This window comes from Bubalus bubalis, chromosome 14 (assembly GCF_019923935.1).
Source record: "Bubalus bubalis isolate 160015118507 breed Murrah chromosome 14, NDDB_SH_1, whole genome shotgun sequence".
Lineage (NCBI taxonomy): Eukaryota > Metazoa > Chordata > Mammalia > Artiodactyla > Bovidae > Bubalus > Bubalus bubalis.
The window spans coordinates 76,721,308-76,745,442 of NC_059170.1; the positions used below are offsets into that span (position 1 = coordinate 76,721,308).

The following is a 24,135-nucleotide window of genomic DNA, read 5'->3' on the forward strand; positions in this document are numbered from 1 at the left end:
GGGGAAATTTTAAGGAAATGGAATATAGGAAGTCCAACTTGGCTGGAGTGATGTGTGAAAATAAATAGGGATGTAAGGTTGGGAAGAGCGAGGAAGGCAGGTCTGGGCTAAGGAGTTTAGACATTATTCCATGAGCACTTGGGAGTCATTGAACATTTCTGAGTGGTTTACTGGTGTAATCACAGCTGGGGTGCATATTTCTTATTAGAGTAAACTTTGATGTCTGTTTTCCATGCCAACGTCTATTCTATGAACAACCCTATTGGTTCCGCCTGCAGAATGTACCCCAGACCCACCCTCTGCTGACTGTCTCCACTGTCACCAGGCTCACCCAAGCCCCTGGAAACTCATAACCAAGCTCTTTCAGTGGTTTCCTGCTTCCACACTTGCCCTGCTGATCTATTCTGCACAGCAGAGTAACCTTATACAAATGTAAATGATAACTACCACTGACCTGGTTAAAGCCCTTTGTCATCTTTGACCACACTTTGAGTAAAATCCAAACTTCTTGCTGGGCTCACAAGCCCCCTGTAACCTTATGTGAGGTGGCCTTGCCTTTCTGCCCTCCCTTCCTCTCCATCATCTAGTTTGGCCACTCCAGTCTCCTTTTATTTCCTGAACATCCATGCTCCTCCCCACCTCAGGGTATCTGCGTTTGCTGGTTCATCCTCCTGGAATGTTCTTTTGACAGATCTTCACGTGGTTGGTGCCTTATCAAAGATGCCTTCTCTGACACTTGATTTAAAGTGTTAGCCCCAGTCACACCTGTCAACACTTGCCTGGATATATTTTCTTCACAGCACTTCCTACCAACTGGGTGGGTTCCTTGTTGATGTATGAGTTTATTACTTGTCTCCCAAGCTGCTCAACTGGATGTGGGCAGGAACCTCATTTGTTCACTGCAGTATCCCCAGTGCCCGATGAGTCCTGGCACATTGTACACATTCATTTATTAATTAAGTGGTGCATGATTGGAGCAGGAAGGACAAGGAGAGTGAACAAGGGTCCTATTGGTGGGAAGGACATGGCAGGAGCAGGTGTAACCACAAGGAACTCACAGGACTTGATTTGGTTTGAACAGTTGAGTCCTTGGAGAGGGAAGAGGTAGGTTTTATGCTTGGGTAAGCGATGGACCTTCCCTGGTGGCTAAGTGGTAAAGAATCTGCCTGCAATGAGGAGATGCAGAAGACACAGGTTCGATCCCTGGGTCAGGTAGATCCCCTGGAGGAAGACATGGAAACCCACTGCAGTATTCTTGCCTGGGAATCCCATGGACAGAGAGGCTGGCAGGCTATGGCCCATGGGGTCACAAACAGTTGGACATGACTGAGTGACTAAGCACACAGATGAGTTATGGGGACCCTAGGAGAAGTTCCTGGATGTGGTGGGAAAGGAACAGCTGTAGAGGTGCCAAGAGCCTTCATGCAGGTGTGGTGGGATGTAATCTTATCCCAAATTTCCTGTTCCCCGAGAGGCTCTGCTGCAAAGCAGGCACAATCGTGGGCTCAGAGAAACATGGGAGGAAGCCTTCCTCCCCAGCTCTGGCATGGCTGTAACACATCATGGAACCACTCTGAACCTCAGGCTCTTCATCTGTAAAATGATCATAAAAAGCCTTCTCATTCTGGTTCTGGAAATAAAACTGCAGAACATGATAGTATGGATCTAGGGCCTTAGGATGGCTTCTGGGTGGCTGTGAATTCCGTCTCCCTTCTCTCTTCTCTGAGGGGCTGAGGAGAAAAAACTGTACTCTGGTTCCGCAGTTTAAATATGTGTTGCTTTTCGTTGCAAAGCTGTGTGTGTGTGTGTGTGTGTGTGTGTGTGTGTGTGTTGCCCACGTGTGTGCATGCGCACGTGCATGGGCACACACACACGAATTAAAAAGACAAGCAGTGCCCCTAGGCTTATCCTGAAAATAGGTAGTTCCTTGTCCCGACCCTCCATACCCCACTGAGTTTCTATCCCCGGAAACTCTTATTTTTAACTCTCTTAACTATTTTTTTTTTTTTCTAAAATTTACATCTGTAATTCAACATAAGATGCCTATACTACTATTTCTTGATTTTTAAATCTTAAATACTATTTGGATATCAAATTTAGATGTTATTGTCTTCACATCAGGGAAGGCAAGGATTTAGTTCCTTTATATTTCCAACTTCCAATCTACACTCACCCACGTAGGCTTTTTCTGTTCTTAATGTATTATATTCTTGTTTTTTAGTTCATCCATATGGACAAGTTTATATTTTTTACTTTAGCCATTGACATCTGAGCTACATAGTGTGCTGTGATTCTAATTTCATTTTCTGTAGAAATTTGAATTTTGTCTGCAGTTAATATCTGCCTCACTTTTTCTTTTTTAAACCATTCTTTTATTCTGTCTTCCCTCAAAATGTGAGACATTTCCTCTCAATAATTTAAAACTCAGCATGTATCTTATAAGTTTAAATTTTTTCCCATTTGGAAATACCATTCCAGCTTTCTCTGGCTGTCTTGTCATTTTGGTTCATTGGATCTCCAAGCCTGTTTGTAGCTGTGCGTCACCCAGGAATACTTTTGTCTTCTCTTGTCTTAAAGCCCCTGTTCCCAGATCTTCATTTTTTTCTCTTTGTTTCCCTAATTCCTTAATTTTGCCAAGGTACAGTTGTCCTACAACTTTCTGAGAAAGAGTGCATGGGAGGTGAATTCTTTGAGACTTTGTCCAGCTTCAATCTCCTTTCATGCTTGATTGACATTTTGGCCAAGGATAAAATTCTAGGTTGGAAATAATTTTCTGTCTGCATTTTGAAAATGTTACCTCCTAATCACCTAGATCCCAGAGTTGCTGTTGAGAAATCCAATGCCATTATAATCCACTTGCCTTTCCAGTGGTCATTTTTTCCCATTTGGAAATTTTTTAGACCTTTGTTTTCTCAGTATTTTGATATTTCATAGTGATACATCTTCATGGTGCTTTTTTTTCCCTCCATGAATTATGCTGGGAGGTTTATGAGCCTTTTCAGTCTGAACACTCATCCTTCAATTCTTGGAACTGTTTTTTATTTCTTTTGAAATTTGTTCCCTTTCATTTTATAAAATTCGTTCTCTTTGAAACTCCTTTTAATCAACTATTGGATCTTCTGGCCTGTTCTGATTAAAAATGTTTTTTTCTCTCTCATGTCTTACCTCTGTCTTTCTTTTCTTGTGTTTCTGGGGGTTGCAACTTACAGGATCTTAGTTCTTCAACCAGGGGTCGAACCTGGGCCCTCCCAGTTAAAGTGCCAAGTCCTAACTACTGGACTGCCAGGGAATCTTTCCCCTTCCCCCACCTTTAAATTTGTTTTTTCTTCTGCTCAAAGTATTTGCCTAAGTTTTCCCTCTGTTACCTTTTTGCTTTTCTGCTCTCTGTGTTTCCCAGAGGCCTAATGGAAATAGCTAGTGATTCTAGGTTGTCTGTGAGGAGAAAAGGAAAGATATACCCATTTGAATGCAGAGTTCCAAGAACAGCAAGAAGAGATAAGAAAGCCTTCCTCAGAGATCAGTGCAAAGAAATAGAGGAAAACAACAGAATGGGAAAGAGTAGAGATCTCTTCAAGAAAATTAGATACCAAGGGAATATTTCATACAAAGATAGGCTCAATAAAGGACAGGAATGGTATGGACCTAACAGAAGGAGAAGATATTAAGAAGAGGTGGCAAGAATACACAGAAGAACTGTACAAAAAAGAGCTTCATGACCCAGATAATCACGATGGTGTGATCACTCACCTAGAGCCAGACATCCTGGAGTGTGAAGTCAAGTGGGCCTTAGGAAGCATCACTACGAACAAAGCTAGTAGAGGTGATGGAATTCCAGTTGAGCTCTTTCAAATCCTAAAAGACGATGCTGTGAAAGTGCTGCACTCAATATGCCAGCAAATTTGGAAAACTCAGCAGTGGCCACAGGACTGGAAAAGGTCAATTTTCACTCAATCCCAAAGAAAGGCAATGCCAAAGAATGCTCAAACTACTGCACAATTGCACTCATCTCACACACTAGTAAAGTAATGCTCAAAATTTTCCAAGCCAGGCTTCAATAGTATGTGAACTTCCAGATGTTCAAGCTGGTTTTAGAAAAGGCAGAGGAACCAGAGATCAAATTGCCAACATCCACTGGATCATCAAAAAAGCAAGAGAGTTCCAGAAAAGCATCTATTTCTGCTTTATTGACTATGCCAAAGCCTTTGTGTGGAACACAACAAACTGGAAAATTCTTCAAGAGATGAGAATACCAGACCACCTGACCTGCCTCTTGAGAAATCTGTATGCAGGTTGGGAAGCAACAGTTAGAACTGGACATGGAAAAACAGACTGGTTCCAAATAGGAAAAGGAGTACGTCAAGGCTGTAAATTGTCACCCTGCTTATTTAACGTCTATGCAGAGTACATCATGAGAAATGCTGGGCTGGATGAAGCACAAGCTGGAATCAAGATTGCCAGGAGAAATATCAATAACCTCACATATGCAGATGACACCACCCTTATGGCAGAAAGCAAAGAAGGACTAAAGAGCCTCTTGATGAAAGTGAAAGAGGAGAGTGAAAAAGCTAGCTTAAAGCTCAACATTCAAAAAACTAAGATCATGGCATCCAGTCCCATCACTTCATGGCAATAGTTGGGGAAACAGTGGAAACAATGGCAGACTTTATTTTTTGGGGCTCCAAAATTACTGCAGGTGGTGACTGCAGCCATGAAATAAAAAGACGCTTACTTCTTGGAAGAAAAGCTATCACCAACCTAGACAGCATTTAAAAAGCAGAGACATTACTTTGCCAACAAAGGTCTGTCTAGTCAAGTCTATGGTTTTTCCAGTAGTCGTGTATGGATATGAGAGTTGGACTATAAAGAAGGCTGAGTGCTGAAGAATTGATGCTTTTGAACTGTGGTGTTGGAGAAGACTCTTGAGAGCCCCTTGGACTGCAAGGAGATCCAACCAGTCCACCCTAAAGGAAATCAGTCCTCAATATTCATTGAAAGGACTGAGGTTGAAGCTGAAACTCCAGTACTTTGGCCAGCTGATGGGAAGAGCTGACTCATTGGAAAAGACCCTGATGCTGGGAAAGATTGAAGGTGAGAAGAAAAGGGGATGACAGAAGATGATATGGTTGGATGGCATCACCGACTCAATGGACAGGAATTTGAGCAAGCTCCAGGAGTTGGTGATGGACAGGGAGGCCTGGCGTGCTGCAGTTCACGGGGTCTCAAAGAGTCAGACACAACTGAGTGACTGAACTGAACTGAGCTGAGCTGTGCTCTTTAAGTACCAAGAATCTGAGCTGAAAACCCTTTGTATGTGAGTCACACTTGTTATCTTGAAGCCATCCCCATAAAGCAAGGACGAGTGATGTAGGTTCTCTCAAGTAGGTTCTTAGTCTTGAATTGGTTTGAATTGAGACTGGAAATACTCTTGAGACTGAAAAGGAGTGATCCAGTCTTGCTTGGAGGGTATCAGCGTTCTCACATCCGTGGAGCCTGTGGGTGAAGGAAGCTGGTTGTTTCACATAAGGGCTCCCCTTCAGCCCCTAACTTCAGAGTGGAGCCTCCTTCCTGCTCTGGGCTGAGCCCAGTGACCCGAACCTCCAGTCCCTCTGGTTCAGTCTCTCTAGAGAGTAAATATCCTGCTTCCTCTAGGGCTGGGGAGGAGTAACTTCCTCTCTAGATAGGAATCTGGGACTTGAGATCAAGTGTCGGCAAACTTTCTGTAAAGGGCCAGAGAGTAGAGTTTAGACTTTGTGGGCAACACTTTGGTCTCTACCACAGATTCTTCTCTTCCTCTTCCTTCTTCTCTCTCTCTTAAAAAAGCAAAGCAAACAAATCAAAAAACCCTTTAAATATAAAATAAACATTCTTTGCTTACAGACAGTACAAAAATAGGCTGTAAATTAGACAGGTCATAGTTTACCCACCCTGGTCTAGAAGATCCTTTTGGACACTCTCAACCAACTACCTTTATTTCAGGCGCACCCTGTATTCCTGCCTCCAGAACTTGAAGCCTCCAATTTCTGTTCCTTTTTTTGATTTTATGACAAAACTGGGGTAGCTTCTTATAGATGTCCGCCAACTCCAAACAGCCTTTTTTCCTGCCTCCTCCCCACCTCCACCCCATGGAAGCTTTCCCAGGTCCGCTAGGTGAGCAACTCCTTGTCTGTCTGCTTTCTCTTTTCTAAAGGTCTGTTTTTCTGTTTTTCCCTTGTCTCTTTCTCTGTCCTTATTGGGCCATGGCCCTTTTTTTCTTTCCCCTTCCCTTTCCCCCAGTTTACTGGGATTTGAGAAAGGATTGGAGATAAATGCATGTATTTAATCTGCTAAGTTTAACCAGAAGCTCCCCCCAAATCCAATTTGGCTGGGTTTTATTTTTATGACTTTCTTTGATAGCACTTGGGTTAATTTTGCATTTGTTCCCCACGTGCTCACTTGCTGTGCCAGATGTTCGAAGAAGATGTCCTTGGGGAGGAAAAAGGAGGGGCTTTAAAACACAGTGTTGCTGAAATGCTCACAATGGTTCAGTGTGTGAGATCTCTCCGAAGCACGGCCGTTTCTAACCACCAGACTCTCATAATAGAAATACAGTTTCACCCTTATTTGTGTAAACCATCAGGAGCATTCTTAAAAGTTTGTTATAAACTTTGTGGCTTTTTGTTGAAAATTGAATTTAAGGTAGTAAATGGAAGCTTTTGGTGGCATGCCCCTGACAGCAGGGAGAGCCTGGTAAGTGATCCCGAAGAGCTGATCAAAGGGAGCTGCTGAACATTTTTTGCTGTATTTGTGTGTTGGGCCTTTAATCTGGCAGTGTTTCCAATTCCATTCTGAATACGGTCATGCACGCTCCACCCCTGCTCATGTCTCCTTGGCAGCATCTGGCACTGTCTCTGTCTGTTAGGGCTCAAGCCTGCCTTCATGATCCAGCCTGGACAAGATATGAAAAACAGCGAGTATCAGAAAATAGGCATCTTTCAAAATCTTACTCATCCCACACATTTGTTCCCATAATCAAATGAAAATTGGGAGTGAAAAGAGTAAAATGAACTGAAAATGACCACCGGTCGTTTGTGCCTAGGCTCACCTTTCCTGGCCAGCGAAGACGGCGTGCTCGGAGGGGTGATTGTCCTCCGGTCCTGCTGGTGTTCTGCAGAGCCTAACTCTTCCCAAAATAAGCAGACACTTCTGGGTAAGTTAAACTTGCACATCATGTGGGTGTCTTTCTCTTTCCTTTTTTTCTGAGACACAGATTTATATCCTTACGTTGATCATTTTAACCTGTGGGTGGGCCTGGATGTTCTATTGATAGGTATACATATCTCTATTCCACTGACCTCTCTGCCTAGGTTAATGTCTACAAGGTAAATATTTATTTCAGGGTATATGATTATAGCATGTTTTCCAAATGGACTGAGAACCAAACACCTTTACTAAAGCCCAATATTAAGAATATCGGACCATGTATTTATCCCTTGCCTTATTTGACAGAGCATTTGAGATGACCCATAGCAGTAAACACAGTAACACAGAGAGAAGCTTCTTCCTATTCTGCTCCCCAAAAGGAATCAGAATCATGTGAAGACCTACTGGCCTAGAAGTTCACCCTGGCTTCGTGGCTTCTTAGCTGTGATGCCTTCACGCATCAGTCTCACTGTTCTGTGCCACCTCCTCCTCCACATTGGAAGGATGTCCGCCCTGCCTGCTCATAAAGCTGTGGTGAGGAAGGGTCCCATGAATATTTTGCAGATTTGCAGATGTCCACCCAGATGTGTGGCTTTGTCTCTGACAAAGTACACCAGTGGGGATGGAGCCCAGCCCACCCAGCCCACCCTGCATTTGACAAGGCACAGACTTGTGGGGGAGCCTCTACCCATGGAGGTGCCTTTTCCTAAGTCATTTATCCAGAGCGAGGGGCATTTAAAAAATCCGCATGAATGTGCCACATAAGCTAGCAGGGGCCCCTATATGTTATTTTTCTTTAATTGACTTTTTAATCGAATTGTATGTTCGTTCAGAAAAGTGCACAAATCATTATAACTGCAACTACTTGGAAAATATTACAAACTGAACCCTCCCCTGTGAACAGCATGTAGATAAAAAGTAGAACTTTACTGTAACCCAGAAGCTCCCATATAACCCTTCCTAGTCTCTACCCCTTCAAAGTTAATAACCATTCAAACTTCTAACACCTTGATTAGTTCTATTTGGTTTTGTATTTTGTATAAATAGGATCATAGAATATGTTTCCTTGGTGTCTGATGTCTTCAGTGAATGTTACGCCTATTAACTTTTTCTGTGTTGTGACGGTAGCTAGTCCACTCTCATCGCTATACAGTAGTCCATTATGTATGGGGATACTACTCAGTGGTTATCCGTTCTTCTCTAAGTTTTTTTATATTTTTGTAATAAGCACTACAAGTCATTCTCAGGGCTGTGGTAGTTCAGCTCTTTGTATAAAATTCCTTTTATCAAGTATGGTTGACACCTGCTCTGTATTGTATGATTGTTGTGAATTGCTGTAGTATAAGTCCCTTCCTATTTTGAAGTTTTATGAGTCTATAAAATAGAAAAATTAGCATTTCTTATGAGGATAAAAATTATTTTTTCTTTAGAAGCCTGAAGAACTTCCATAAAAATCTTTCCTCTCATTTGCCAAAGGTTGGGGGGGTGGGGAAACACCACACTTTTATAGAAAATGATTCTTTTGCCACCTGATCACCAACTTCATAATTTTTCTTGCTATATTTATTTTCTTCCTGTTTCCACCCACTATACTTAGTACCCAGGTTGTTCCTAGCCCAAAAAAAATAAAATAAAATTTAAACCGAGGCAAATAGTTAACTTGCCTCTTTGGTATCCTAATCATTGTTGAAACCTTTGAATATCTTCCACAGTTAGGTAGCAGGGAGTTTGTCTTTAAAATATGCAGAGAGGGACTTCCCTGGTGGTCCAGTGGCTAAGACTCTGAGCTCACACTGCAGGGGGTCCGGGTTCAAGCCCTGGTTGGGGAACTAGATCCCACATGGTACAACTAAGGGTTGGCATGGCCCAACTACAGATCCCACATGCTGCACCTAAAGATCCCACATGCTGCGCCTAAAGATCCCACATGCTGAAACAAAGATCAGAGATCTGATGTGCCACAGCTAAGACCTGGCGTGCCAAATAAACACATAAATAAAAGTAAATATTAAAAAACGACCTTTAAAAAAATCAAATAACATATGCAGAGGATGTTCCTGAGCCTTCCATAAAAGCTCAGAAAAAGTCTTTAGTCCTGGGAGGCAGGGTAGGGGACAGTTATTGAAACTGTTTCATAGTCTGCTGCTAGAATGGAGTTTCTGTTCTTCACTGAGCCTGGGCTTTCACCCATTCAAGTCAATCCTGGAAATTGTAAGAGTTTTGTTTGTTTGTTTTCACTTGTCCTTTCATTATTGGAGTTAAAGGTATACTTAAAGGTAAGTCATAGAATTTTAGCTCATGTTAGTTTTTATCACTGAAGTAGTCATTCGTACACTGGTTCCTACTCTCCATGTCAAGGAGAAGAATAAAATGTGAAGTGTTGCTTTATGGAATAAGTGAAGTCTTGCCATTTGTTTGTGAAGTTTAAAACCTGGTGAACGTAGGCTCCTATCAGCTTCTACCAGTGATGTGGGTTTTTACATATTTTGCTTTAAGAAACTTACACGTGTTGAGTATGTGGTGAGAAAGTAAATGTGTACAGAAGGATAGAAAGAAGATGTGAAGGTCACCTTCGCTACCCAGTTCCTGGTTGTTCTCGTGGGATTCACCTTCATTCTGTAGAATGTGCTCCTGTTCTGTTTCTCCATTAATCAGTAATGTGTGACTCTCTTAGGGGAAAAAATTAAGGGCACAGCTCATACCACTCCCTGTCACCTTTCCTCATGACTTTTGTGAGAACTCTAATCTGAAGTTGTAGATTTAATTTTATTGCAACTTTAATGCACTACTTCCTGACTCATCAGCTTTGATCATCTCTTCCAACCATCCCTCACCCCTTGGACTACGTAAGCTTCTTCCCTCTTCCTCCACGATTGCCAACCCTCACCTCAACCTCTAGCAACCACGCCATTGTTGCCATAGTAACACTGCATTCTGTTCTACAGCCATCTTGCTTTCTGCACTCTGATTAGAGTTGGATTCCAAACAGTGACAATTAATAACCAGCATTGGTAGTGTCATGATTGTGTAAATATTATTCACTGCAGATCTCAGGAGTAGAAGATTAGACCCATCAGAAAGGAAGTATCTGCCATAAGCCCCTGCCTGTAAAAGGAGAATGTTTCAAACATCAAGCTCAAGTGGGTTCTTCTATGCTTTACCACGTTAATTGCTCCAGATCAGGCCACAACGTAATTTGTTTCATGTTTGGCCCATGACTTCTCATTTATCACTGTATAAAATTCTCATGAAAATATAACTTCATCAACTCATAGCTCCTTAATGTTTGGTAATATCAAGTAACCAGGAAGGCTGAGAAGTCTTTCTTTCCTATACATCCAAACAAAACAAAACAATTCCCAAAATTAAAAAAAAAAACAAAAACACTTAACTGCTGTATGTATCACTTTTTTGTACAATTAAATACAATATACATATACTTTTTTGTATAGTATATATACAATATATTTTTTGTATAATATATATACTTTTTAGTATATTTGTATACTAATTTATATAATTTTTTGAATATAGTATAATCAAAATAATCTCAAACTTCATCTTTTTCCATATTGACTCTCTTTTCTGAAAATCATTAATAGCATTTCCATTACACCACAAATGTAGTTTGAATCAAACCCCATTGCCACTTGATGGAGTTTCCAGGAAGCCATTACCCAGCTACCCCTCTTGACAAATACATCAATTACAAGAGCCCCAGGTGCTGCTTCAAGGGTGGGATGGCTCAAGAACAGGCCCTTTCAAGGTTTGGCCTTTGTTACTGATTCGGGAATACAGTTGGAGAATTCCAGCTATAGAGCAACTTTCAAAGTCCTCTTGCATGACTTCGTTATGTGTGCTTTGTCCATAAATTGTTTGAGAGAGAGGGAGTTTAATTCCCTCCCCAGTGACTCGCCAATGCATAAGAATATGTCAGAATGACAGTCTGTGACTTCCAAGGCAAGGTCAGAAAAGGCGTTGTTTACTCACTCCAGGAAAGACCAGCTACCATGTCACAAGGACACTCAAGCAGCACCACGGAAAGGTCCCTGTGGCAAAAAACTGTGACCACCTTCCAACCGCCAGCAAGGCACTGGGGCTTCCCGCCAACAGCCTTGGCCCCAGGGGAGCCTGCAGTTGACAGGATCTGGGCAGGTTTCTGGACTGAAATCTCATGTTGTTGTTGTTGTCCAGTTGCTCAGTCGTGTCCAACACTTTGTGACCCCATGGATCACAGCAAGCCAGTCTTCCCTGTCCTTCACCATCTCCTGGAGTTTGCTCAAACTCATGTCCTTTGAGTCAGTGATGATATCCCGCCATCACATCTTCTGTTGTCCCCTATTCTCCTCTTGCCCTCAATCTTTCCCAGCATCAGGGTCTTTTCATGAAAGATGCTGAAAAAGAACCACCCAGCACAGGCACTGCTGAACTCCTAGTCTGCAGAAACTTAGATAATAAAATGTTTGTCGTTTTGAACCACTACATTTTGGGGTAATTTATGCAGTGATAGATAATAAATCAACCTTTAAAACGCTCTCCCTGCCAAATGGTCCTCTGGTTTGTCTAAAGAACTACAGGGATGAATCAGGTGTTCTGTTGCATCTTTAGGCGGCTCAGGCCACAGGACTTCCAGTTGTATCAGTGGATTCCACTTCTTTGCTTGGATAAAGGTGATCAGTGCCCCCTTACTTTGCATGCCCAAATCCCTCTTTCCCAGACTGTTTCTTAAGCCTCCGCAACCTCTAGGCTCCCCACCTCTATCCATCTCCCACCTCCATCCTGCCTCCAGACCTCTGTCCCTCTATGACACAGGGAACCTTACCATGGCTCAGAAACACAGAAGCTGACTGTGCTGAAGCAGAAAGGGCAAAAACAAGAACTTGACTGAATTGTGTCTTAGAGAGCCACACCAATTCCAGCATTAGAGAGATGGTGGTCAAAAAAGAACCACAGAAGTATATGTGACTAGTGTACTGCTTGTTTAAGCTTAATGTTGAAATAAGTTTCTGTGTTATATAATAACTTTCTATGTATCCTAAAATAAAACAAAACCTGTGTCTCTTACTGTTACTCCCATGCTCCTACTTTTAATTCTTCAGTGAGGACACACACACACTCACACCCACTCCGTCCTCTTCCCCTAGAAGATAGATGGGAAATGGAAAGCAACTTGACAGGGGAAGCCCAGCCCTATCTGGTGCTGGAGCAGCGTTCAGTGTCACCTCCTGCTCACACTCTTCCTCTCCTCGTCTCCACTGACCTGAGTTCTGGCAACTCCAGATTGCTTTGTCTTCTTCCAAGGGTTGTATCTTTCTGCCGTTAATTTTCACATGCTGTTATTATCTGTGCTAGGAAACTCCTTCTTTAAGACCCAGCCCAGAGAGAAACCGCCTGGAATCCTTTGGAAGCCCTCTCTCCAGGTGATTTGTCCCTTCTCTGTATACTTTTTGCAGTGTGTAACCTCCAACCTTTGTAGCAGTCACCGTGACATTCTAGACACGTACTGGAATGCCTGCCGTTCCCACTAGGCCAGCATTTCTTAATCTTTTTTTCTAAATTCAGTTGAGTGGAATTGAGCACAGGTCTTTGAGCCCCAGTGGTTCATGTGGAGGGTACAGGGCTTGGAAATAGCTTAAAGAAGGATCCATTGCATCTGAGACACCTTCCAGGGCCCAAGAGTGGGCTCTTATCTAACTCCTGAAATGAATCGTCTGAGGAGACATGCGCTGACAAAGCAAGAGACTTTACTGGGAAAGGGAGGCCGGGTGGAGAGCAGCAGGGTAAGGGAACCCAGAAGAACTGCTTTTGCCATGTGGCTTGCAGTCTCAGGTTTTATGACAATTGAGTTAGTCTCCAGGTTGTCTTTGGCCAGTCGCTCTGACTCAGGGTTCTTCCTGGTGGCAGGTGCATCGCTCAGCTAAGATAGATTCCAGCAAGGAATCTTGCTGGGAGATTGGAAGGACAAATGGACTGGGTCTCCTCTCTCCTCCTCACCTTTCCTGAATTCTTCCGGTTGGTGGTCGCTTGTTAGTTTCATGTTCCTTACCAGTAAGATAAACCCTGCTTGTAGCGACTATCTTGCCTGGCCAGGATGAGAAGTTTAGGTCCGTGTTTCCCCTAACATGAGCATCACACCACCAGACTGTGAGTCATTTGAGGGCAAGTTCAGTTTAGTTGCTCAGTCGTGTCTGACTCTTTGCGACCCCATGAATCGCAGCACGCCAGGCATCCCCGTCCATCACCAACTCCCGGAGTTCACCCACACTCATGTCCATCAAGTCAGTGATGCCATCCAGCCATCTTATCCTCTGTCGTCCCCTTCTTCTCCTGCCCCCAATCCCTCCCAGCATCAGGACCTTTTCCAATGAGTCAACTCTTCGCATGAGGTGGCCAAAGTATTGGAATTTCAGCTTTAGCATCATTCCTTCAAAAGAACACCCAGGACTGATCTCCTTCAGAATGGACTGGTTGGATCTCCTTGCAGTCCAAGCAACTCTCAAGAATCTTCTCCAACATCACAGTTCAAAAGCATCGATTCTTCAGCGCTCAGCTTTCTTCACAGTCCAACTCTCACATCCATACATGATCACTGGAAAAAACATAGCCTTGACTAGATGGACCTTTGTTGGAAGAGTAATGTCTCTGCTTCTTAATATGCTATCCAGGTTGGTCATAACTTTCCTTCCAAGGAGTAAGCGTCTTTTAATTTCATTGCTGCAGTCACCATCTGCAGTGACTTTGGAGCCCAAAAAAATAAAGTCTGACACTGTTTCCCCATCTATTTGCCATGAAGTGATGGGACCAGATGCCATGATCTTCATTTTCTGAATGTTGAGCTTTAAGCCAACTTTTTCACTCTCCTCTTTCACTTTCATCAAGAGGCTTTTGAGTTCCTCTTCACTTTCTGCCATAAGGGTGGTATCATCTGCATATCTGAGGTTATTGATATTTCTCCCGGCAATCTTGATTCCAGCTTGTGCTTCTTCCAGCCCAGCCTTTCTCATGATGTACTCTGCATATACGTTAAATAAGCAGGGTGACAGTATACAGCCAGTATACAGTACTCCTTTTCCTTTTTGGAACCAATCTGTTGTTCCAAGTCGAGTTCTAACTGTTGCTTCCTGACCTGCATATAGGTTTCTCAAGAGGCAGGTCAGGTGGTCTGCTATTCCCATGTCTTTCAGAATTTTCTACAGTTTATTGTGATCCACACAAAGGCTTTGGCATAGTCAATAAAGCAGAAATAGATCTTTTTCTGGAACTCTCTTCCTTTTTCCATGATCCAGCACATGTTGGCAATTTGATCTCTGGTTCCACTGCCTTTTCTAAAACCAACTTGAACATCTGGAAGTTCACGGTTCACATATTGCTGAAGCCTGGCTTGGAGAATTTTGAGCATTACTTTACTGGTGTGTGAGATGAGTGCAATTATGCAGTAGTTTGAGCATTCTTGGCATTGCCTTTCTTTGGGATTGGAACGAAAACTGACCTTTTCCAGTCCTGTGGCCACTGCTGAGTTTTCCAAATTTGCTGGCATATTGAGTGCAGCACTTTCACAGCATCATCTTTCAGAATTTGAAATAGCTCAACGGGAATTCCATCACCTCCACTAGCTTTGTTCATAGTGATGCTTTCTAAGGCCCCCTTGACTTCACATTTCAGGATGTCTGGCTCTAGGTGGGTGATTACACCATTGTGATTATCTGGGTCATGAAGATCTTTTTTGTATAGTTCTTCTGTGTATTCTTGCCACCACTTCTTAATATCTTCTGCTTCTGTTAGGTCCATACCATTTCTGTCCTTTATTGAGCCCATCTTTGCATGAAATGTTTCCTTAGTATCTATAATTTTCTTGAAGAGATATCTAGTCTTTCCCATTCTGTTGTTTTCCTCTATTTCTTTGCATTGATCACTGAGGAAGGCTTTCTTATCTTTCTTTGCTATTCTTTGGAATTCTGCATTCAGATGCTTATATCTTTCCTTTTCTCTTTTGCTTTTCACTTCTCTTCTTTTCACAGCTATTTGTAAGGCCTCCCCAGACAGCCATTTTACTTTTTTACATTTCTTTTCCGTGGGGATGATCTTGATCCCTGTCTCCTGTACAATGTCACAAGGACTGTGTCAAATCCACCTTTGTCCCCACCCTACATTGTAGGCTCCAAGTAACTATTGGAGGAATAAATTAAGTGCCACATGGAATTTCTTTACTGATTCTATAGCAGAAATTTTTAAAGAAATTGACCACTCTTCCAGAAAAATGAAATGTCACATAAAATATCCTGCCATGCTCTTAAAAAACAAACAAGATGGGTCGGAAATGTTGGATAATGGAGTGTCCAGGAACAAGGATATTTGGAGACAGTTTAAACGGATCCCAGGAGACAGCCTTTGCAAACATCCTTGTAAAAGGACAATTTGGACGTGAATGTGTTTGCAACATCCATCCCACCACCTCCCACCCCCCAGATCAGGAGATGTTGGCAAAGCCCAGCCTACAAATCACTGCTTTAACACAAAGCAAATGCTTGTCCCTGGAATGAAACAGCTGAGAATAATTAATTTTCTCTCTGCTTTTAGAGGGAAAAAACCAATATATTTTTACCTGCTAATGTACAATTCCATGTGTTTTCCAGGCCTCTACAGAAGTACTTTATTGAGGCTGCTGTGTATAGTATAATATGGTTTATAATTGTGTAAACAAAGGCACATCAAGCTTTCCAGTGGAAAATACTAGTTCTTTTCCATTTTAAGCTTGAGTCAATACAAGTAATTAGAATATATGCAAATGTATAGCGTGAACAACAAATCACACTGTTTGGGTGCATTTTTTCTCTTGTAGCCTACCCTCTGCATGCTGATGGGAACCTGGCAGATCCTGTGGAGTTCAGGGGTCTTACCTTAGAGTGATTAACAGGAAGCAATAGTGTGAAGAGCAGTGTGAAGCAAACTCCTTATATTTGAGGAAAACCTTATGCAATTCAGGATAGTAGGCACAGGGGCTGCTGCTAAGTCGCTTCAGTCGTGTCTGACTCTGTGCGACCCCATAGACGGCAGCCCATCAGGCTCCACCATCCCTGGGATTCTCCAGGCAAGAACACTGGAGTGGGTTGCCATTTTCTTCTCCAATGCATGAAAGTGAAAAGTGAAAGTGAAGTTGCTCAGTCGTGTCCGACTCTTCGCGTCCCCATGGACTGCAGCCTACCAGGCTCCTCTGTCCATGGGATTTTCCAGGCAAGAGTGCTGGAGTGGGGTGCCATTGGCACAGGGGCTAGTAGGGGTGAAAAGGCTGCCTGTTCAGCCAGCAGTCTTTCCACCAAGCCTGTCTGTTGGAGTTCCTCTTCCTAAACAGATGGAAGGCCCACAGTTCAGGGTAAGGCTGGTTGTCTGATGAGCATGCGTGATAATTGTTCCTTTCCCATCAAGTCACCTTCACCTCACCCAGAGAGTAATGTTCATGGTGCTGATCATTAAATTTTGTGCATATTATTTCTGCTTGACCAACTACTTTCCCCCCTTGTTTTTCATCTTTATTGTGAAATGTTTTATGTATTTTTAAAAGAAGACTGTAATAACTTTGTAAGTTATAAAGATTATAATAAAATGAACACCTGTGGACCCACCACCCAGCCTAAGAAACTGCCCATTTACCCTTATCTTTGAAGCCCCCACATGGGCCTGTGTGAACTTTATATAAATGGTGCAGCAGGTGTTTTCTCCTCTGAGAATTTCTGAATTTTCTTACCTGATTACTTGAAAGGGTAATGAGTTGCTTTATCACTTTAGACTTTGCTCTCTGAAATCAACTGTTCTTCAGCTCCCAATTAGAACTGAAATGTGGCATTCTCTCCCACTTCTTTCCAAAACAGGCCATGTTCTTTATTGAGTACTCTTCTTGTCACTGTTACGAAAACTTGCCGTGACTTAAAAAATGTTAGATTGATGCTTCCTGGAACATTAAAAAGATAAAAGGTCATTTTACTGTAAATTAAAATTCCAACTGCCTTTTCCTTTTACTGGCATTAAAATTCTGGTGAGCACATATAAACACATGTACTTCAAAGGACCTTCGTTCTTGGGGCCCGGCAGAGTCACTTATTTCCATTTCATGGCACATGCCACCACGAGCACTTGTGACCAGGCAGTCTGCTGGGCTCACACGATCATAAAAACAACCCTCAAAAAAAGGCAAATTAGTCATTAGACTGGTAGTGGGGAAAGAAGTACTTATGGCTGGTTATCTGATGTTAATACCTTGTCTTAAAAATGTAACTAAAACTTTGTTCTGTAAGCAAGTCCAGTATCATGGTTGGAAACTTATTTCTTTTGCACCTCTGCAATGTTTTGGGATTATTTCATCTTCACTGTAGTCGTAAGAGATAGACTGGCATTTTGGTTCTTATTTAAGGATGAGATGGAAAGGAGCAAATTAAATAACTTATTCCTAGATGCAAAGTGAATAAAGCAGACATGATATTTAAAAACTTTTCAGCAACTCAGTTGCGTTAACCTATGGAGGTAGTGCTCCACAGTTTGTATTTTTCAGATATGGCTTTCATTTTTAAAGGACAGATATGTTGACCATCAATAGCTATCATTTGCTTTAGCACAGAACTTTTCTACTGTTAAATATTGCTAATTTACTTAAAAAAATTGGAAATAGACTTATTTTCATCTGTCATTTTCTCCTCCATCATGAGTAGTGTGCTTCTAGCTATAATCTAAACATATAGTGTCTTTCCTTTTGACCACAAAATTTTCCATCTGAAATAAAGAATACAAAGACTTAAAATTTTAGTGACTATATAATTCTTATTACTTTGGTTCTCTTAAAACTCTCAGAAAAACATTTTGAAAGATTTTTATAGTCAGTTTTTATCCGCTCACAGAGTATTAGAGATCACCTTTAGCATGAAATAAAGCCTAAAAAAATATTTGTTGAATGAATGAAATCATGTTTCAGTATATCTTGTTTCACCAAATGCTTTCCTTTTCAGCAGAGAACTTCCAAGTTCCAGCCTTTGGCCCCTTATTTCTGGTAGTTTCTAATACAATAAAATGATAAAACAGAAAGAGAATTGAATAATATCCTTCAGGGCTTGTTTTACTCTTTGACCCACATCCTTCTCTTCCTCTTTCAGTCAACATCTTTCTTTAGTCTTGAACAAATGGAGTGAGCCTTGAAAAGAGAGAGGAATTATTTTCTTGGCTTGGCGTAGAGGGAGTTCTATAGAACTCCAACCCCATAGTTCCCAAGACAGTTCAGTGGTGAAAGGTTTTCAAGGAAGCAAGCCAACTCAAGGCTACTTCATGGTAATCATGGGACATGCATTTTATGACTCTTAAGGATTCCGTGTCAGGACAGGAAAGCATCCTTGAATGAACTCCCTACTGGGTTATAAAGAACCTCACTACCTGGGGGGAAATCTATAGAGATAAGATGAGATTATTCTATTTACAGTTCCTCTTCCTTCCCATTTTAAAAAATGAGTTTATCTTTATTCAATGAGGAGTAACTTAAACACTGTGCAGAATGTTCTAGGGTAAGCCGTTTGACCTAAGGCTAAGGAGCGGCAGCTGACTTGGCAACTGCCCAGCCCAAGACGGTTCTGATTTTAGAGTTCTGTTTCCTCTGCAAGAAAGTCTGGGATATGAAGCCAGGCAGAGGGGTTTTAAATGGGTGTGGGAGCCAGTGCAGCTGGGGGTGTTAACAACAATTGGAGAACAACTTAAAAAAAAAAAAAGTAGCTGAGGGCTTCTTTCTGGTCAGAAAAGAGAATCTGTTTGAATAGAAAAAACTTGCTCGCAACCCTGGTAAGGAAACTTTGTTTTACTTAAACAGGATGACATGTGAATCATTTTGAAAGAGAAAGAGGTATCCTAGGGGGAGCATCATTTAAGGGGTGGTTTATATTCCTTGTATTAACCAGGGAAGGTGCTGACTTAACCGTCACTAAAAGGCAGGTCCTGCATGGGGGCTGAAGGCTGTCTCAGGCAGTGGAGGGCCCTAAGCTCTAGGCCAGCTGCTCTTGGACATTATACTGCAGGTGAATTCGTCTGTTCCAATGCATTCAAAACAACTTTTCAGACAGTCTGGCCTCTGAGATTATGTACAAATCCATTCCAACTGTCCCCAGAAGGCCATTAGCTTGTCTTCCTTGAGGAGCACATGAATGGGACGTCCGCGCCTCATCCATTCTCCAGCACTGGAACAGGATCAGTAGTGTTGACCTTTTTTCACATCGTGCTGTTTTGCTGGGATGCATTTACAGTCATTTGGTGGAGAAGAATCCTACTGAATCCCTGTGTCCATCTTTCATAGCTTAAACCCATTCAGAAAGGTAGCTTGGCTTTAGGTGTTCTTAGCGTTTTCTGATGAAGGTCTTTTCATCACCTAGGCATTTCCAGTAGTCTTCGGATGTGAAGAGCTGACTCACTGGATAGGACCCTGATGCTGGGAAAGATTGGGGGCAGGAGGAGAAGGGGGCAACACAGGACGAGATGGTTGGATGGCATCACTGAGTCAATGGACATGAGTTTGAGCAAACTCGGGGAAATACTGAAGGACAGGGAATCCTGGCATGCTGCAGTTCATGGAGTTGCAAAGAGTCAGATGTGGCTGAGTGACTGAACAACAACACCATCCCTTGGGCTTTGGCCTTCTTAAACACAAAAGCTTTTTTCAAATCAGTAGTTGAGGTGTGAAACTGTCATGCTATTGTATGTTCCTCGGTTCTTTGTCTCGTCACAACAAAGATTTGGAGTGACGAACATTAAAGCCCTCAGCACGTCACAGCTCTCAGGTCTTGGACAAACCATGTTATAGCTCTTAGGCAAATCAGTGTTACAGCTCTATTTTATTTAGAAGATAGCATGAGAGAGAGAAAGAGCGCACGCATGCGGGAGAGAGAGAGAGTCTATAAGAAAGCACTTTGGCTCCTCCTTTTATATGTTTTTTTCCTCCACCTGGGCCTGTCCTTTGTAAATTGGGCTTAGCCAGGAGTGCTGTTTGTTCTACCTGAAGTCTTCACTCTGGTCCTCGGACCTTCCTTTGACCTCCCTTTGTTCTATTTTTGTGGGCTTTTCCCTTCCTTGCCTTTGTCCACCGCCATTTTGGACTCCTTTTCCCTAGTCTACCTACATAACAAAACCACAGGAGCATGATCCTTACCAAGAGGCCAGAGGCTTCTTTAAACGGAAATCAGCTTGAGCTTGACCACACCAAAAATGCTGTTTCAGACAACACATTCTCAGGCTCAGAGGTGCCACTCCAGGCCACTCATTAACCCTGCATGTTACTGGAGTTCGTGGTCTCTCCCGTACATGTAATAATTACACATGGAAAACTCCTGGTACTTGGATAAAGCATCTGCCCAATTATTTGTATTATTATTAGAATCATTTTTAATGCTATTACCATAAAATGCAATTTTTTAGCGTAGAAGACATTTTAGTCCCTAAAATCCATAAATACGTTACAGACATCTTGGTGTCACCAGTGGTAAGAAATACAGCTCCTTTACTGAGTAGGACTTACATCTTTGCTTTTCTTCGATGTAATTGAGTTTGTTACAATACTGCTTCGGTCTTAGGTTTTGGTCTTCTGGCTGCAAGGCAAGTGGGATCTCATTTCCCTGCCCAGGGGTCGAGCCTGCACCCTCTGCACGGGAAGGCTGCATGGTAGCTGCTGGATGTGTGGTGAAAAGTAGGTTGCCCCCCCTCCGCTTCCTGAATCACCAGTTGCCTCTCTCTCGTGATAACCACTGTTGCTGGTTCCTCTGATGTTCTTCCAGAGAGATCCCATGTATTTACAAACATGAGTCATCCATGGTGCCCTTTTATTTTCTTTCACAGAAATGAGCAGTATCATTTTTTTTCCATCTTTCTTCACCTTGTCTTTTGTTTTAGATAAACTGTATATTTTGTAGATTAGTGTTTTTTCCCCCAAACTGTAGCATGTCACATTAATGAGGTCTAATTTAGTGAGTCAAGAGCAGAATCTTTTCACTGTATCACACAGAATATAAAGAGCCCACAGAATATAAAGAGCCCACGTATTCAGTGACAGTGTAGGGGGCTTTTTTGTTTTGCTTTGGTTTTACTGTGGTTCCTGGCAAAACGTTTGAAAAAACACTTAGTGTGGATGGTTCCATATCATCTGCATAGACCTTTCTCTTTTTTAATTACTGCATAGTTTTCCATTGAATAGGGTACCATAGTTGTTCATATATGTTCCCACCAAAAGGCAGCCGTGCTATTAATATTTCCAGTTTCTTCCTAATTAAAATTACTTTAGTGAATATCTGTGTAAAGATGTTATTTTATACATACAAAGGCATATCTGTACACTCTACCTAAAAGTAGAATTGCTAGCTCGAAGTGTATGTCATTTTGATAAAAGGAGTCTATCCTCATTATTTTCAGATTCATGAAAATTTGTGACTCTTCTTGCTTGATGAAATTTGCTTGTAATTGAAAGACCAGTACTCCAGCACTTTCCCAGTCATTTGTGGGCATGAGCAGGGTTGGGGAAAATTTGAGCTGGAAAAGTAGCAGAACTCATGGAGTCAGGAGATGACAACTGGTAAAAAGAGCATGAGGGACAGCGTTACTGTGAGACTGAAAGCCAGAGAAATTTGTGGGCAGGGCATCCAGGGTCAAGAAAGTATTGACCTCTTCTTGGCTAGTGTATTATTATAAAGAAACATCGGACAAGTTAATTATCTATAAAAGTATATGCTACAGGGGCTTCACTTGTAGCTCAGTTGGGAAAGAACGCGCCTGTGTGCAGGAATCGGCCTGCAGTGCAGGAGAGCCGGGTTTGATTCCTGGGTTCGGAGGATCTCCTGGAGGAGGGCATGGCAACCCACTCCAGGATTCTTGCTTGGAGAATCCCATGGACAGAGTAGCCTGGCTGGCTACAGTCCAAGAGTCAGACATGACTTAGCAACTAAACCACCGTATGTTATATAAGGTGTCTCTAAACAGAAAATACACATCAAATGAGGTTACTTCTTGAAAATTTTGTGACCAGAGGCTTGCAGGACTTTAACCTTGTATTTCCCTTTGGAGCAATGGCTCAGTGTTTGCTAATTCAGTGTTCATGGCAAACTTGCAGACCATAACTACCACAAATTATAGCAATGTATTTTCAAATGGTCATACTCCCACCATTATTTTATGAGACTGTTACCTCCCTTCTCTGAGCCCCAGTTCCCCATCCAGGCTTTGCTGAGTTCTGCCATGAAAAGCAATGCTTGGCAAACGAAAGATTATCACTGTGAGTTCCTCTCCTGCCTCCCTGAAGTCCTCCAACAAGAAATAATTTGTTAAATTACTATTAATAGTGTATTAAATTATTGAGTTAAGATATACACTAAAATAAGATTTCTTTTCAAAAGCATTTTATGATTTAAATAGTAGACAATTCCTGCTGAGAGTCTCAAGCTATCCTGAACTAGTAACTGATTTGAATTGTTGTTATTAAAGAGTGTGTCAGGGACTTCTCTGGCAGTCCAGTGGTTAAGACTCCATGCTCCTACTGCATGGGGCACATATTCCCTCCCTGGTCGGGTAACTAAGATCCCATATGCCACGAGGTTGGGCAAAAAAAAAAGTGTCAGTAAATGCACCTCCTTTTTTTGTTTATTTGTGAAAAGAGTGAAGGAAGACTGAATTTCTAGACATTGAGTTACTTTAAGAACTCCTAAACTCTATATCTAGACACTTTATTGATAACCGTTCAATAGAAAAATATTTAATGTGGTCAATCATTATACCCAGTTTACCCTGCTTTGTGAGTCTCATTTTTTGTGTGTGTTACATTTCCTTAAAGTAGGCTATATTTTCAGAGAGAATAATGTAGTTTGAAATCATCAAAATTGTGCCTTAAAAAATAATGCACAGTGTTTTTATCCTTTACTTTCATGATTAAATTGACTATATTTCCATGCATTTTTTTCTTGGCTAATTCATGAACAGTTACCACCTTAACGTTTAGGGAATAAAGAGAGGTCACAGTGTTGGAAATACCTGAATTTTGTATTTAAATATAATTGCATTGGCACCACACTAGGGAAGTTTGGTAAGACTTGAATGCCTTTGCTCTATTAGGCAATTTAGGATATCCCAGACCTTGCTCTGGACGTCAGGCTTTTTGAAGTTCAAAGCAGATGTGTGAGGAAGAGAAAGCATCTGGTGGAGAGAGCTTGCTTCACTGCCTGAAGCTGTTTTCTTGCACTGGTAGGCGGAGCGCTACAGAACAGGTCGGCCGTTTGCGAGCTATTAGTGATGAGAGAGTGAGCTGCTATGTGAGGCGCACAGAGCTGGCTCTCAGGCCTCTGCCTTCCCCACGTGTCTGGCAAGGCCTTCAGAGTCAGGACGGCGGAGCCCACAGTCCTGTCTCAGCCCACACAGTCTTCAGGCCTAATTAGCTCAGAGAGAGAGATGGATGGCTCAGGACCCGGAGGCTTGGTGTTGAGCGAGGCAGTTTTATTACCCGGGACTTGTGAAATTTTTGTAAAAGTTCATCAAAGCTTTAAAAATGCCTTTAAAACAGCATAGAGTTTTGCAAGTAAGTGCCTGAAGGTGACAGAGTTTCATGTGTATCTCAGGATTTTTCTTTCTGTAACTGTTAGATATAATTTCAAATTTATGCAGACGTTTTGAGAATAGAACAGGGGTCACCTGTGATTACACGCGTTTGCTCTTTGTTTTCATTTCCCCCGTTTGTTTTTCCATTTTTACTTCTTTTTTTTTTTAATTTTATTTTATTTTTAAACTTTACAGTATTGTATTGGTTTTGCCAAACATCAAAATGAATCTGCCACAGGTATACATGTGTTCCCCATCCTGAACCCTCCTCCCTCCTCCCTCCCCATACCATCCCTCTGGATCGTCCCAGTTCACCAGCCCCAAGCATCCATTTTTACTTCTTCCTTCCATCCCTCTTCCCTTTAC

General features: G+C 42.0%; 1 protein-coding gene across 6 annotated transcripts in view; it reads left to right on the forward strand.

The window, feature by feature from the left end:
• TASP1 (taspase 1) overlaps positions 1–24,135 on the forward strand; it is a 278,804-nt gene that overhangs the window by 213,053 nt on the left and 41,616 nt on the right. For all 6 annotated transcript variants that reach the window (XM_044928288.2, XM_044928287.2, XM_025264568.3 and 3 more), the window contains one exon: positions 7,076–7,186. In XM_044928288.2, coding sequence (XP_044784223.1) covers positions 7,076–7,186 — 111 coding nt within the window. The remainder of the gene's footprint in view (positions 1–7,075; positions 7,187–24,135) is intronic.